The sequence below is a fragment of the Musa acuminata genome, chromosome BXJ1-8 (assembly GCF_036884655.1).
Source record: "Musa acuminata AAA Group cultivar baxijiao chromosome BXJ1-8, Cavendish_Baxijiao_AAA, whole genome shotgun sequence".
Taxonomy (NCBI): domain Eukaryota; kingdom Viridiplantae; phylum Streptophyta; class Magnoliopsida; order Zingiberales; family Musaceae; genus Musa; species Musa acuminata.
The window spans coordinates 47,477,583-47,488,971 of record NC_088334.1 but is presented as its reverse complement, the minus strand read 5'-3'; the positions used below and the strand labels follow the sequence as shown (position 1 = coordinate 47,488,971).

Here is an 11,389-nt window from a genome sequence, read left to right as displayed (position 1 = left end):
ATAGCTTAGCTCGATGCTCGATATCGCACATAAATACTGTGCAAGCTCTCCAAATTTTAATGACACATCGACTATCACATCGAATTTGGCATGGTGTTTCAAGATCAATGTAACACACCGAGTCATCTCGACACCCAAGATTTGAACGAGGTAGTCGTCTATCATCCACGCCATCGGCACACTACACCAACATCGCTCGAGGCTATACAGAAGTGTAATCATGTCTTGACCTACTTTAGTAGCATAGAACAATATCGAATGAAGCAGGTTTGGACAAATCAAAATGCGCTCGTGTCCCAACATATGAGCTGACTATCCATGGCGATAGCGCCTTTAAACACCTCTGTACGAAGTTATCATTAATAACTATATACATCAACACATAGCAATATGTATAAAAACTACTCCAAGAAATAACGTTAGGAGTTAGACCGGAGACACATTCCAACTGTCTCATCTCCAACTCCTGCTAACTTAAACATCTGATGGGTCGAGTCAGGAATCCCCTTTCAGAGATTTTGAACTATGTTGTACATACTCGACGGACAACTAAAAGAGTATGTTCAACCTCCCCGAATAGTAGAACGAGACCCACGCTCCCTCAGTCAGACCTCAGGTTAAAACGTTTCAGCTAAAAGACCGTACTGATGATATTACGTACTCAGGACGGCATAAAGATACAAAACCATAGTTAAGACCCTCTTGTGAATACGCGGAAGTCGGTAGGCATAGTTACACTCGATTGGTTTTCTCCCGAGTGGAGCTTCTGGCCGAAACAAAAGATGTCGATTTCAAGAACTTGCAAGAATTGCTGTTCGAGTGGGACAATGGAGGGGGGCAAACCTTGACATGATGGGTTATTTGCTCCAATCCCAACCTTCAAAGGAAAACCGTCGGTTTTGTCGTTTACATGCCTTGATGCAGTCATCATACTTATTCTTTCTCCTCTTCCTCGAGCTTCCTAACTGGCGTGATATCTCGACGTGTATTGTCTGAATAATCCAAGCTTAGGCGGAGTGCAGGTCGTGCTTCCTCTATGGTTTCCTTTAGACATGTCCAGGGCTGAAGAGGGAGGGTGTCTAAGAAATAGGTTTCTATTATATATTCTTATCCAGAGATCAGCAGTGGAGCAGCAAAAAGTGTCCAAGACAAGTGTGGGCCAGTGGACTCGTTGGATCACAGCTATCTTTCGGGAAGATGAAACACGAGTCTTCGAGATGTTAACAAAAGGAGAAGAGAATCAATAGTATCTCGCTAAAAGTCGCTTGATGAGGAACCAAATCAAATGGGATAAAGTAAGGTTGGTTTGTCCCTTAGCAGATTGAATATATGTTCTATAAGCACCGTTCTGACCTACTCGTGTATTACTCGCTGATGAAGTCCACATGTGAGTGGGTGCTACAGTAAAAGAGGAGCGAGAGCGGAGGATAAACAAGGTGGGATTTCTTTGGATCACTGTACATCATCGCCGTGGACCAAAAGGTTTCTTAATGCGGGAAGAAGCAGATGGAGACCATGGCATTTGCTTGACACCGAAGGCAGACCCCACTGCGCTGCTGCTTTCGTCCTTCCATGATTTTGGGGCAACTCAACAACCGGGTGGAGTAAGAAGGAATCCAAAAGAAGAATGACTTCTTCTAGTACTGCGAAGACGTCCAAGAGTTCACTGGGAGTTCAAATTCCCATGGACTGGGGATGCATTGATGGCAGGCACTGCATGACGCTGCTGCTTTTGCGAGGATCCCCTTGACAAATAGGCTCAAAGCAAATGGACATGTACACATATTATCCAACCAGCTCCATGAATTTTGCTCCATATGATAGGATTTGATAGGAAGAACATTTACCGGGGGATCAGAGTGTGCATGCGAAATATCATCTCGTTGGTGCTCTTGTGCGAGTTCAAAGTGGGCGGTGTAAGATCCACCGAGGGAGCGGTCCGAAGCGTGCGTCATCAGTGCGCATCCACCTTGTGTGAGGCTGTATTAAAGAGACGCGTTATTTCCATTCACGTGAGCCTCATGCATTGGGAGCGAGAGATCTCTTCAAGTCTTCTATCGTCGTGGGGAATTTGTGTTGTTGGTGAGCAAAATAGAATGCAAGTCTTCAATATGTGTGGGGGGATATTAATGAACAGAAAACCTGTTAGGTTGTCGACGATGCCAAAATTTTAGAACCTTAGTGTGGTGAACAAATGTGTTGCGGTGGGAAGTTAGTAGGGTGATTCGGATGATAAGGTACCCGAGCTCTTGGGAAGGAATATTGGTTGGCGTTGGTCGGGATCGAGGTTGATTGACGACTCCTTGGTGTCGAGCGAGTCGCGCTCCCGTGCCGAGTCCCTCACCGTCGGGTGGTATCCGATCGTGGCCCCTCCAACGAGCAAGTTAGTAATGAGAGGGATTGCTTTTTTCTTTCTCCCCTCCTCTCTCCCTTCCCTAGCCGGAGGCCAGCCAAGGATTTTATACTATAGTGCGAAGGCTAATGGTGCATCAGACGGCATTGCCCCGAGCTCCCGGGACGGGACGTGTGGCGCAGGACTCTGACTTGGCGTGTTGTGTCGGTTGTGACGTGTTTAGGCTACAAAAATATACCCTATCACTTAGAATCTCATATGAAAAGTTTGCACTTAACGATGTTACCAGGTGTTTATAGAGAGAGGTCCCAAGCACCTCAATTAAAAATAGAAGTATCCCGATGTATGACCATTAAAACTCAATTCAACCTATATACTAGCTTAGCTCAATACGATCCTTATTTAACATAGTCTAATTAAGTCATATTTTTAGTTTATTTATAATTTAATTATAACATAGTTAATTTTGATCTAAGCCCCGGACAATCTTTGATACGTCAATCGATCATCTAACATGCCGATCGATCTTTTGATATATTGACAAATTTATTTATTTTGATGTTCGATTTTTTAGCTCAATATCATATTTTTCGATTTAATGTTGATCCTCCCAACTTAACATTTAATCATCTAGCCACTTAGCACTTTTAGTTGAAGTATCCCTTATATCATGTATCTAAGAAATACTTGATACAAGATTAATCCGTCAAGCTCATCGATCAATTATATCATTAAAATAAATTAATTTTAATTTCATCATGTCATATCCACTTGATATGTGAATCTAAACTCTATGTTGTATGTAAAATAAAAAAGAAAAAGTTTACTTTTAACGTTCACTATATCAAATATAATTGAGGCATGAATCTAATCCATAAACCTAGATTATAAAATAAAAAAAAAAGGTTAATTTGAATCTCATTTTATCAAAAACATTTGATACACAAATCTAAACCCTACTCTTTTTTTTCAAATTTTGTTCATCAATATTAAAAATATTAAAAACATTTGATACAATATTAAAAATTTCTTAAATTTATCATGTCGGTTCGAACGGGCGACCAGGGAATTTGAGATCAGATAATTTAAATAAAAATAAAATTCATCTAAAAAATTATGTCTGAGCCCGGGTTCGAACCAGGGACCTCTAGTGTGTGAGACTAGCGTGATAACCGACTACACCACCCAGACGCACTTGCTAATTCAATATTCTATAATCCTTTGATCGATTCAAAACTTTCAGTACCCAATAATGATGAAACCCTGTAAAGCTGTAACTCAGCTAGATTTCAAACTGCAGCTCCAGTCGCTGACACCATTAAATCCTTCGTTAGTGCCTCTAATGGGAGGGCAGAGCAGCATCTGTTTCTGGTATCCAAACGATACGATGGCTTTCTCTCTGGACCATGTTGGACCCGAATCTGGCAACACCACGAATAGAAGATCTATATTGCTATAAGAAACGGGTCCCGACCCATCTATCAGATTTACCAAGAGTGATCAAATTGGTTAGACCAATTACATTAGAGAAAATTTGATGGCATAGATTTAATCGGGGTGCGCCAAGCCCGAGAAGCAGTGCAACGCTCGGGCGACGCTCGAGGGCCCCAGCAGCAAGCTGCCGTGGGCGGACCCTCCCCCCCAAAAAATTAATTTAATATCATGATGGACCTATGGCCCACGTATCAGATATTAAACTGATAAGAACAGATACTACACTTGATCTTAGCCAAAAGGCCGAGAAAGGTATGAATTGAAATGATGCAGCCGATGTTCTTTTAACGAGGGCTCCGCTACCTGTAATTCAAAGATCGGCGATGTGGGACTAAACCATCGAGTGACATCTAATTTGTTATAATCTTCTCTTTATTCTCGTAAATTCCTTCTATGCCGTTATACATGATATCATGTACGTATGGTGATTAACAAGTACAGAAATATATATGAAGTTCTAATCCATGTGTTCTATCAAGAGATATTGGATCTGCAGGGATGGTCTCCCCAACTTTCCATATTAGGCACAGGCGATACTCGAAACGTTCCATTAGGAAGGCATCCACTGTAGAATTTACGCGCTAAGATCAGCTTGCATGAAGAAAACCAATGCTGAGGCACATCACGTTTAATTTCCGAAAGCACATGAGAACAGGTTCGAACAAAATAGATACTGTATATGTGCGGTCATCTTATGCAACAGTGGACTGGTGTATGTTGGGTCGTCTTCCTCGCATGTATTTGCTTAGTAGTATGTTTATGGCAATTGAAGGACCCATGACAGGAGAACTCCAGGTATCTTTCCGAAGCAGGAAGAGCAGGAAGCTTCGGCACGGCCGCCACCACGCTGTTCTCTCTCACCCCGCACGCATCCTTGCAAGAGAGTTAATGCCTCTCCTCTCTTGTATCTTGCTCTCCTTTGGTGTCTTTCCTTGTTGCCAACTTGAGCTCTTGATGCATTCCAAGTAGGCAGCAAAGAAGCGGTCAATTGAGACGTACAAGGGGAGAGCTCTCGACAGGAGACCGGACCGTGCATCGGAGGAAGGGGGACGTAGAAGCCATGCAGCGTAGTCTTCGGGCTCCGAGACCGGCACGGAGGGGGTTGCACCTTCAAGGTTTCCTGCAGCCTTGGTAGGTCCCTGTTGCTGTCAATTGACATGACGGACTTGTCCTCCACGGAGGAGAAAGGAATGCTCCCCAAGGAGCGGGACCTGTGGCAATTACTCATCTGTATGCTGGCTGGTGAGGTGGTCGGGGAAAGAAATGGCGAGGTGCATAAATAAGCTCATGGCCTCCCTAGCGCAAGTAATATTTCTTAGAGAGGTGGCAACAAAGCGTGGAGGGAAAGAAGAGGTGTTTCGTGGGGCTTTACTAAGATGGAAGAGGTAAAGGAAAGGCAACCTCCGGTGTGGGTCTGCAGCCTTTGGATCGATCCGATTAATCTATTGGGAGATGCAACTGGTCTAGATGTAATGACGAACTTGCAGGATTGGACGGCGATCTTACCGTCTTTCGATTTTGTCCGTAAATAGATTATATATGTACTGTCTCTTTTGATCAAAGGAGCGACGCTGTGTGGTAAGATCTGATGACAGCATGTTAAGATGTTAGCTGTCATGAACAAGATTCTTGAAAGATTGAACTGAAACAGACGGAGTTGTAGCAGCTGGCGGCTGGATTTACGTTGCCTTCAAGCCTTGGGTAGATACAGGCATAGACACTCTTGTCCTTTGTGCAGCATCTTTGCAAAGCATTCTGCTCTCAACTACTTTCATGTTGCTGCTCCTGCAGGAAACCAAGATGAACTATGTGGAGTAGTTCACTCGAAAGCAACCATGGACTGGAGGATAATATTTGCACAAGAACAAAATCGAGATTTTTTACTCAACAAATTGTCGATAACAAGGTAGGAAGGTGTGCCAAAATAATTAGCATTTCCTTCTTATCAACAGAGGTTATATCAAGAAACATGATAGTAAGTACTGAGAAATTGCAAACATGGTTCCTCCAAGCACTTGATAAGTTATGTAGAGCAGTCAGAAAACCTAATGCCTGAAGGGAAAATTTCATATTGAAATCATCAGACATTGTCAAGCCGAATTGGAAGTCCGATAACAGATAGCTGCATACAAACACAGGGCAATATAAGCTTAGCATTTGTTTCTGAAGGCAACAATTCTGAGTCATCCAGAGCTGTTTCTGAACATAGGACATGGTACAGAGACAAAAGAACAAGTAAACAACACAGCTATAAAATTAGAACCCAATGTATCCAAGTTCTTGATTAGCAAAGTCGCCACTAGTTACCAACAGCCATCATCTCATTTTCTTTCATTCTGATGATGATGCATCTTCTCATGGTGGTCCTGTCAGAAGGTCACAACGAGGGAACAGTAGGAGCATTTACAATTGTTGAACCGAGGAGGTCGTCACACAGGCTGCCAGTGCTCTCATGAATCTTCAGGTTCTCTGCCCTGGGGCTGCTTCCAGTGCTGCTGGACAGTGAACCAAATGAAGCCTTCTGCAGGACACCAGTCGGTGAAGATTCTAACTGACAGCCCGAGTCCCAACCATCGCTCAACAAGTTTAGCGATGATGATGATGAGCAGTTCTTGCTTTGGTTCTTGGGAGTGTGATTAGTGCTGGTCAGAACCTCCCCCAGAGGTCCAGCCATGGAGGCCTCCCAGGAGACCGGTTTCCAACAAACCTGTTGATGACACACTTCATTCAGCAAACCTACTCCTAGACCTGTGTTAACTAGATCATATTCCCTCGATAACTTGAGAGGTGAAAGTGGCAGTTTGTCATAGTTGGATGAGGATGAAGATGAAAAGTCAGAGCAAGCCATGGGGATTGAGATAGCCAGCTGGGTTTTATTAAGTTGTGTGTCTTCTACATCAGGCCAGGTGACGGTTGAACGATCAGACTGGGTTTTGGGGCAGACATCAATGAAGTGTCGAAGGGGATGGGAATGTACCTCAGGCTTTGAGTTCGGGATAAAACTGATGTTATCAGAGAATGAACTGCTGGGAGGATTTAAAAGTGAATCAGTGGAAATGAACCCAAAGTCCCTTCCCGATGAGGTCTCCTCAAAGGGATTGTGTTGCTTTGAGACGGGAAATAAGTTGTTCATGGAATTCTGGTTCACAGGACTTAGCACGGACAGGCCCTTTGAATTCTGCGAAGGATCATTTTGATCTTCTTTGTTAATCAGCACCCTGCGGAAGAACATAGATCAAGATTACATGAGGATCACATCGAAAGGCACATATTTACCAAGTGACCTGAGAACCAATCATTCTCCAGTATAACAAAACATACAATGTCAAAATCTAAAAGTATAACCATAAATGCTTGTTGATTCATGTTTTAATAAGAAAGTCACAGGGACTGGTGATATACCACATGATGTTACCTTTCATATAATGAGAGAGAGACTTTGAATCAGCATAAATGCAAACTTATGAAACAACACCACATATTTATTCTAAATTGATCTATACTTTACAAGACACTTGCAGGTGCACATCTGGTTAACCTATGATAGCTATTTAGCAGAAGGTAGTGAATCCAGCGTTGTTTTGCATTTTGCATCTCCTAATGATGAGAAGGTTAAGTGTATGCAAGATGAGGTTTTCCTGTTACAAATCACTTATGGTACACCTTGCCACATACCGCCATGCAAGATGAAAAATTAGTCCCCTAAAATATTGTGATGCTGCAGATATTAAATGTGGCCCCTCATATTAAAATCAACCCTGATATAGTCCCAAAGACAAAATAAAGTGACACAGAAGAAATTGAATGACAACAGAGGAACAAAATCTGTTTTGTTCTGTTATAAGATGAAAGGTCAATAATCAAGTTGTGATAGCTTGCTGTACATTTTAAGTTTTTATTACTAGAATTCTAACTGATTTAAACTTCACCACTTCAAATTATAGCTTTTCCAACTACTTATCTTTGATTAGATGTCTTATTACATCGTTACCAGTTTATTCGAAATGCATATAAAGCACCATGCAATAATAGTTCATGAAGATGTAACTGAATACCATTATTAAAAGTAAGATTTAGTTGTTCTCATGAAATGCACAAAGACAATTCACTTTTATCAATGTTCTGTCTTTTCCATAGTTCTTATACTGTACATTTTGAAGTTTGCTCTCAAACATTTGAAACTTTGCCTAAAATTACCTATTTTATGTTTTCACCTGAATGGTTTCCCTTAACACATAATTTACGTTGCTTCCAGCAACCCTTTTGACTTTCTTACATCATAAACCATATATAACTTGGTTTTATTTACCATTAAGCAATATTCTTGAAGATCACACCTTCCAATGTTTCAATGCATGGATTTAACATGTATCTAAGCCCTAATAGCATCTTATTGGTAAGAATGTAAGTCTAAAAGAGTTTTTCATGGGTATTATAAAAATTGAGAATCAATAAAGTGATAAGAAAATTGCCTTTACCCAATAGTCTCTTGCACCATATATTTAACATGTTTGAATTTGCCCACCAAAGTTATCTGAGTTTTTAGTTTTTTTTACTACATAATAAAAGGGCAATCCAGATGCTGACATGTTCACTATTTTTTAGATACAAGTCAAATATAGAACATAGAAATCTCATCTATTAAAAAAGAAGTTTATGACCTAAAAACTCAAACATATCATATAATTTGAACTAATCAAACATTCAAGTATTCTTTATAACAATAGCTAGAACGTAAATATCCATGGAATATAATTTCAGGAATAAATACATGGAGCAGCTTTTCTTATTTCCTTGTTATACCGATCGACCCACTAACCATACAGGTATCTTCATCGTGAAAGCAAAACAGGGCCGAAGTGTTAAAGGGCATCTATTTTACTCATCGAAAGAGAAAGGTGATTTAAAGTGTCGAAGCCATCTAATTATTTATATATCGAAAGTGAAAGACAATAGAATCATCAGTAATTTCCTACCCATTGGACTGTGCATGGAAAGGATCAGCGATGTTTGACTGCAAGCTTTTACTCTGCCGCTGTGAATTGGTGAGGCTACCAGATGAAATGGCATCAGGAACAGCTGAAGCTGACTGCGACGATGTGATGACGGACACTGCTTTCGCGGCATGGCCAGTTTGACCTTCCACATGCTTTCTTGAACGATGGCGGCCCCGGTTGATATGTCGCTCACAGTACTTCTGGTCAGCAACTGCGTCTCTTGAGCACCGCCATTTCTTCCCATCAGTCCGACGGCATCTACCAGGCTCCGGATCAGCATTTCCAGAATACCCCAGATGGAATGGTCCCCATCCAACTGCAACAATCAAAGTAGTTAACAGCAATATAGCCATCGAATGTTTGTGAAATAAGAGCTTTCAGCATCCAAAAGGTCCCAAAATGTATACAACATTTAAGATGTTTGATCATCCCTTTATCCATAAACAAGCATTCATCGAGATTATCGGATTTACAAGGGAAAAGGCAGACACGGATGAAGTGTTAGCTGCACTACCACTATTCCCAAAAGGTTAAGCAGTAAGGAAACAAGGGGGTAACTTGTTGTAAAATCCTTATCAAAATGTAATTACATATGCAGACTTTTAGATATAAAATGTATCACAATGAGCGATTAAAGGAGCTGTCAAAAAGATTGTGCGTATCTACAGAAAACAAGCGACTTCAACTTATTTTCTTCCTAATAAAGATGTCAGAGAGTTAAGATCTCTTCAATGCAAAAAATCACATTTTTTCTTGAGAATCTGCAAATAATAACCACCGCATTCAGAAGCAAGCATACATGCATCAAGCAAATGCGGCGACAGCAACAAATGACGACCTACGAGTACCTGAAGCAAAAGATCCAGCTGACAGGGGAGGGAACCCAGAAGCACCGAGGCTTCTCTTGATGGGAATGAGCAGAGTGGCCGGTATGGGCACATTTGCAACGAGGTACTTGTAGATCAAGGCTTGGTGTTCTAACTCCAGCCACTGAGACGGAGTGAAGGGTCCCCTGACCCTCGCCAGAACCCCTTGCATGTTCGCATTAGAGCTTCCGGAATACAAAGCTGGAACAGAAGAAAGGAAAACGTGAGGAACAAATGTGAGAGGGCAAGCCGGAACTACAGCACCATATCAGATAAGACGAGCAGATGCAACAGAATGCAGGAGAAAGATGAGGAGAAGAACATGAACGTATTCTTGAAAATAACGACATCTGCAGAGCCCTCAAGGGTCCTGGCAGAAGATTCACAGCTTCCATGCCTTTGCCTGCAGCATTTAAGGAAGCACATCAAACTACATAAACATCAAAGATGTCATATTTTCACCCCCATGTCTTGGCATCGGCTTCCTCGAGGGAGGTAACAGAGGGGTGGTGAGGGCACCAACAAGAATCAGAGAGAATAAGAGGGGATGGTTCATTTGCCCTTTCTTCTTCTTGTTGATCTTTTTGTCCCTTGCTACTTTCCCTGACGAGAAGAAAGACACAGCCGGTAGTCCCAAAACCACCCCTCGGACGACAGGAACCAAATAGCAGGGGAGGCCAAAGAAAAAAGAAAGGTGGAGAGGAGGAGAGAAAGATGTCAGCTTTTTTTCTTGATAAGACTGAAAACAAAAGGATCAAAAAATTCTACGAAAAGACCGTCCTCCAATCAAACACTGGAATCAAAGAGTCCACCCACTTCGCTGCCCTCCGATGGTGAATGAGAGACCAGTACCAAACCCCCAAAAGAAGGCCTTCTTGAGCCAAACATCAATAGCATGTGCGGGGTGCTGGTTACCTGCATTTCTGAGATAACATTGTGTTGAGGAAGGCGCCGATGGGTGGTTGTAGTAAGGCAAGGTCCCATCGCTGGCGATAGCCATGTCACTCTGCTTGGATGTCGTTGAGAAGCTGAGCATTTGCTCTCCGTCAGGAAGGAGAGGAAGGGAGTTAGATCTGTGGAGGAAATGAGCTGCCTTTGTCGACGCCGAAACCAATGCCTCACTCCTGGCCATCTTGAAGGATCTCAAATCGTAGTCCGCAGGTTCAGCAGGCCTTTCATGCTTGTGAAAAGCAGACAGAAAGACTCCTCTTTGCCTGCCGACCTCGGTCTCTTGGGAGAGCAGGGAAGAAGAGAAGAGGTTGCCACTTTCAGATGAGGCTCCCACTAATGCATCCATGCCCAGCACCCCACCCAAGTCCATCTCCTCCACCACCGCCTGAGCCCACTATATGACCAAGGAAGCAATGTGTGGGAAGCTGGGTTCATGGGATGGGAGGCTGAGGGAGAGAGAGCAGAAGAGTGGGATCAGGAAAGGAAGCATTTCTAAGATGGGTAGTGAAAAAGGAAGGTAAGAGTGAAGTTCTTATGGTTTGGAATAGATCTCAGAAAACCAGGCTGGTTTTCTTTTCTGGAGTGGGGGGTGTGGTGAAAGTAAATTATTGGTGGAGAGAGAGAGAGAGAGAGAGAATGCACTCCCTTTTGGACATATTTACAAAAGGACATTTAGAAAAACTGTGATATTACACATACGGAAGATGGTGTGCTTATATGCGTTAGTA

The 11,389-nt window shown here is 42.3% G+C and overlaps 1 protein-coding gene and 2 non-coding genes across 5 annotated transcripts; all 3 read right to left on the bottom strand.

Annotated features, from left to right (window-relative positions):
* Nucleotides 1-3,470: 3,470 nt before the first annotated feature.
* On the bottom strand, nucleotides 3,471-3,544 carry TRNAV-CAC (transfer RNA valine (anticodon CAC)). Its single transcript has one exon. It is a non-coding gene; the product is annotated as a tRNA-Val (tRNA).
* A 361-nt stretch (nucleotides 3,545-3,905) lies between these two features.
* On the bottom strand, nucleotides 3,906-4,103 carry LOC135591865 (U2 spliceosomal RNA). Its single transcript, XR_010478632.1, has one exon. It is a non-coding gene; the product is annotated as a U2 spliceosomal RNA (small nuclear RNA).
* Nucleotides 4,104-5,934: 1,831 nt separating this feature from the next.
* Nucleotides 5,935-11,215, bottom strand: LOC103996183 (growth-regulating factor 6). Of its 3 annotated transcripts, none has more exons than XM_009417038.3 (4): nucleotides 10,626-11,215; nucleotides 9,693-9,911; nucleotides 8,824-9,160; nucleotides 5,935-7,065 (listed from the first exon to the last, which is right to left on the bottom strand). In XM_009417038.3, exons 1-4 carry the CDS (start codon nucleotides 11,029-11,031, stop codon nucleotides 6,225-6,227), a joined length of 1,803 nt encoding a protein of 600 aa, XP_009415313.2. In that variant the 5' UTR covers nucleotides 11,032-11,215; the 3' UTR covers nucleotides 5,935-6,224. The 3 variants fall into 3 exon arrangements, with proteins under 3 accessions (XP_009415313.2, XP_018685067.2, XP_018685068.2); XM_018829522.2 differs by lacking the exon at nucleotides 10,626-11,215 and adding an exon at nucleotides 10,173-10,593; XM_018829523.2 differs by lacking the exon at nucleotides 10,626-11,215 and adding an exon at nucleotides 10,033-10,148.
* Nucleotides 11,216-11,389: the final 174 nt, after the last annotated feature.

What these genes read in the sequence shown, in the direction of transcription:
- LOC103996183 (XM_009417038.3), bottom strand. Translation starts at nt 11,031, where the DNA reads ATGGACTTGGGTGGGGTGCTGGGCATGGATGCATTAGTGGGAGCCTCA. An exon ending in ATGTTATCTCAGAAATGCAG is followed by an intron (nt 9,912 to 10,625) that starts GTAACCAGCACC and finishes CTTCTGTTCCAG; the next exon opens with CTTTGTATTCCGGAAGCTCT. An exon ending in TTCCATGCACAGTCCAATGG is followed by an intron (nt 7,066 to 8,823) that starts GTAGGAAATTAC and finishes GTTCTTCCGCAG; the next exon opens with GGTGCTGATTAACAAAGAAG.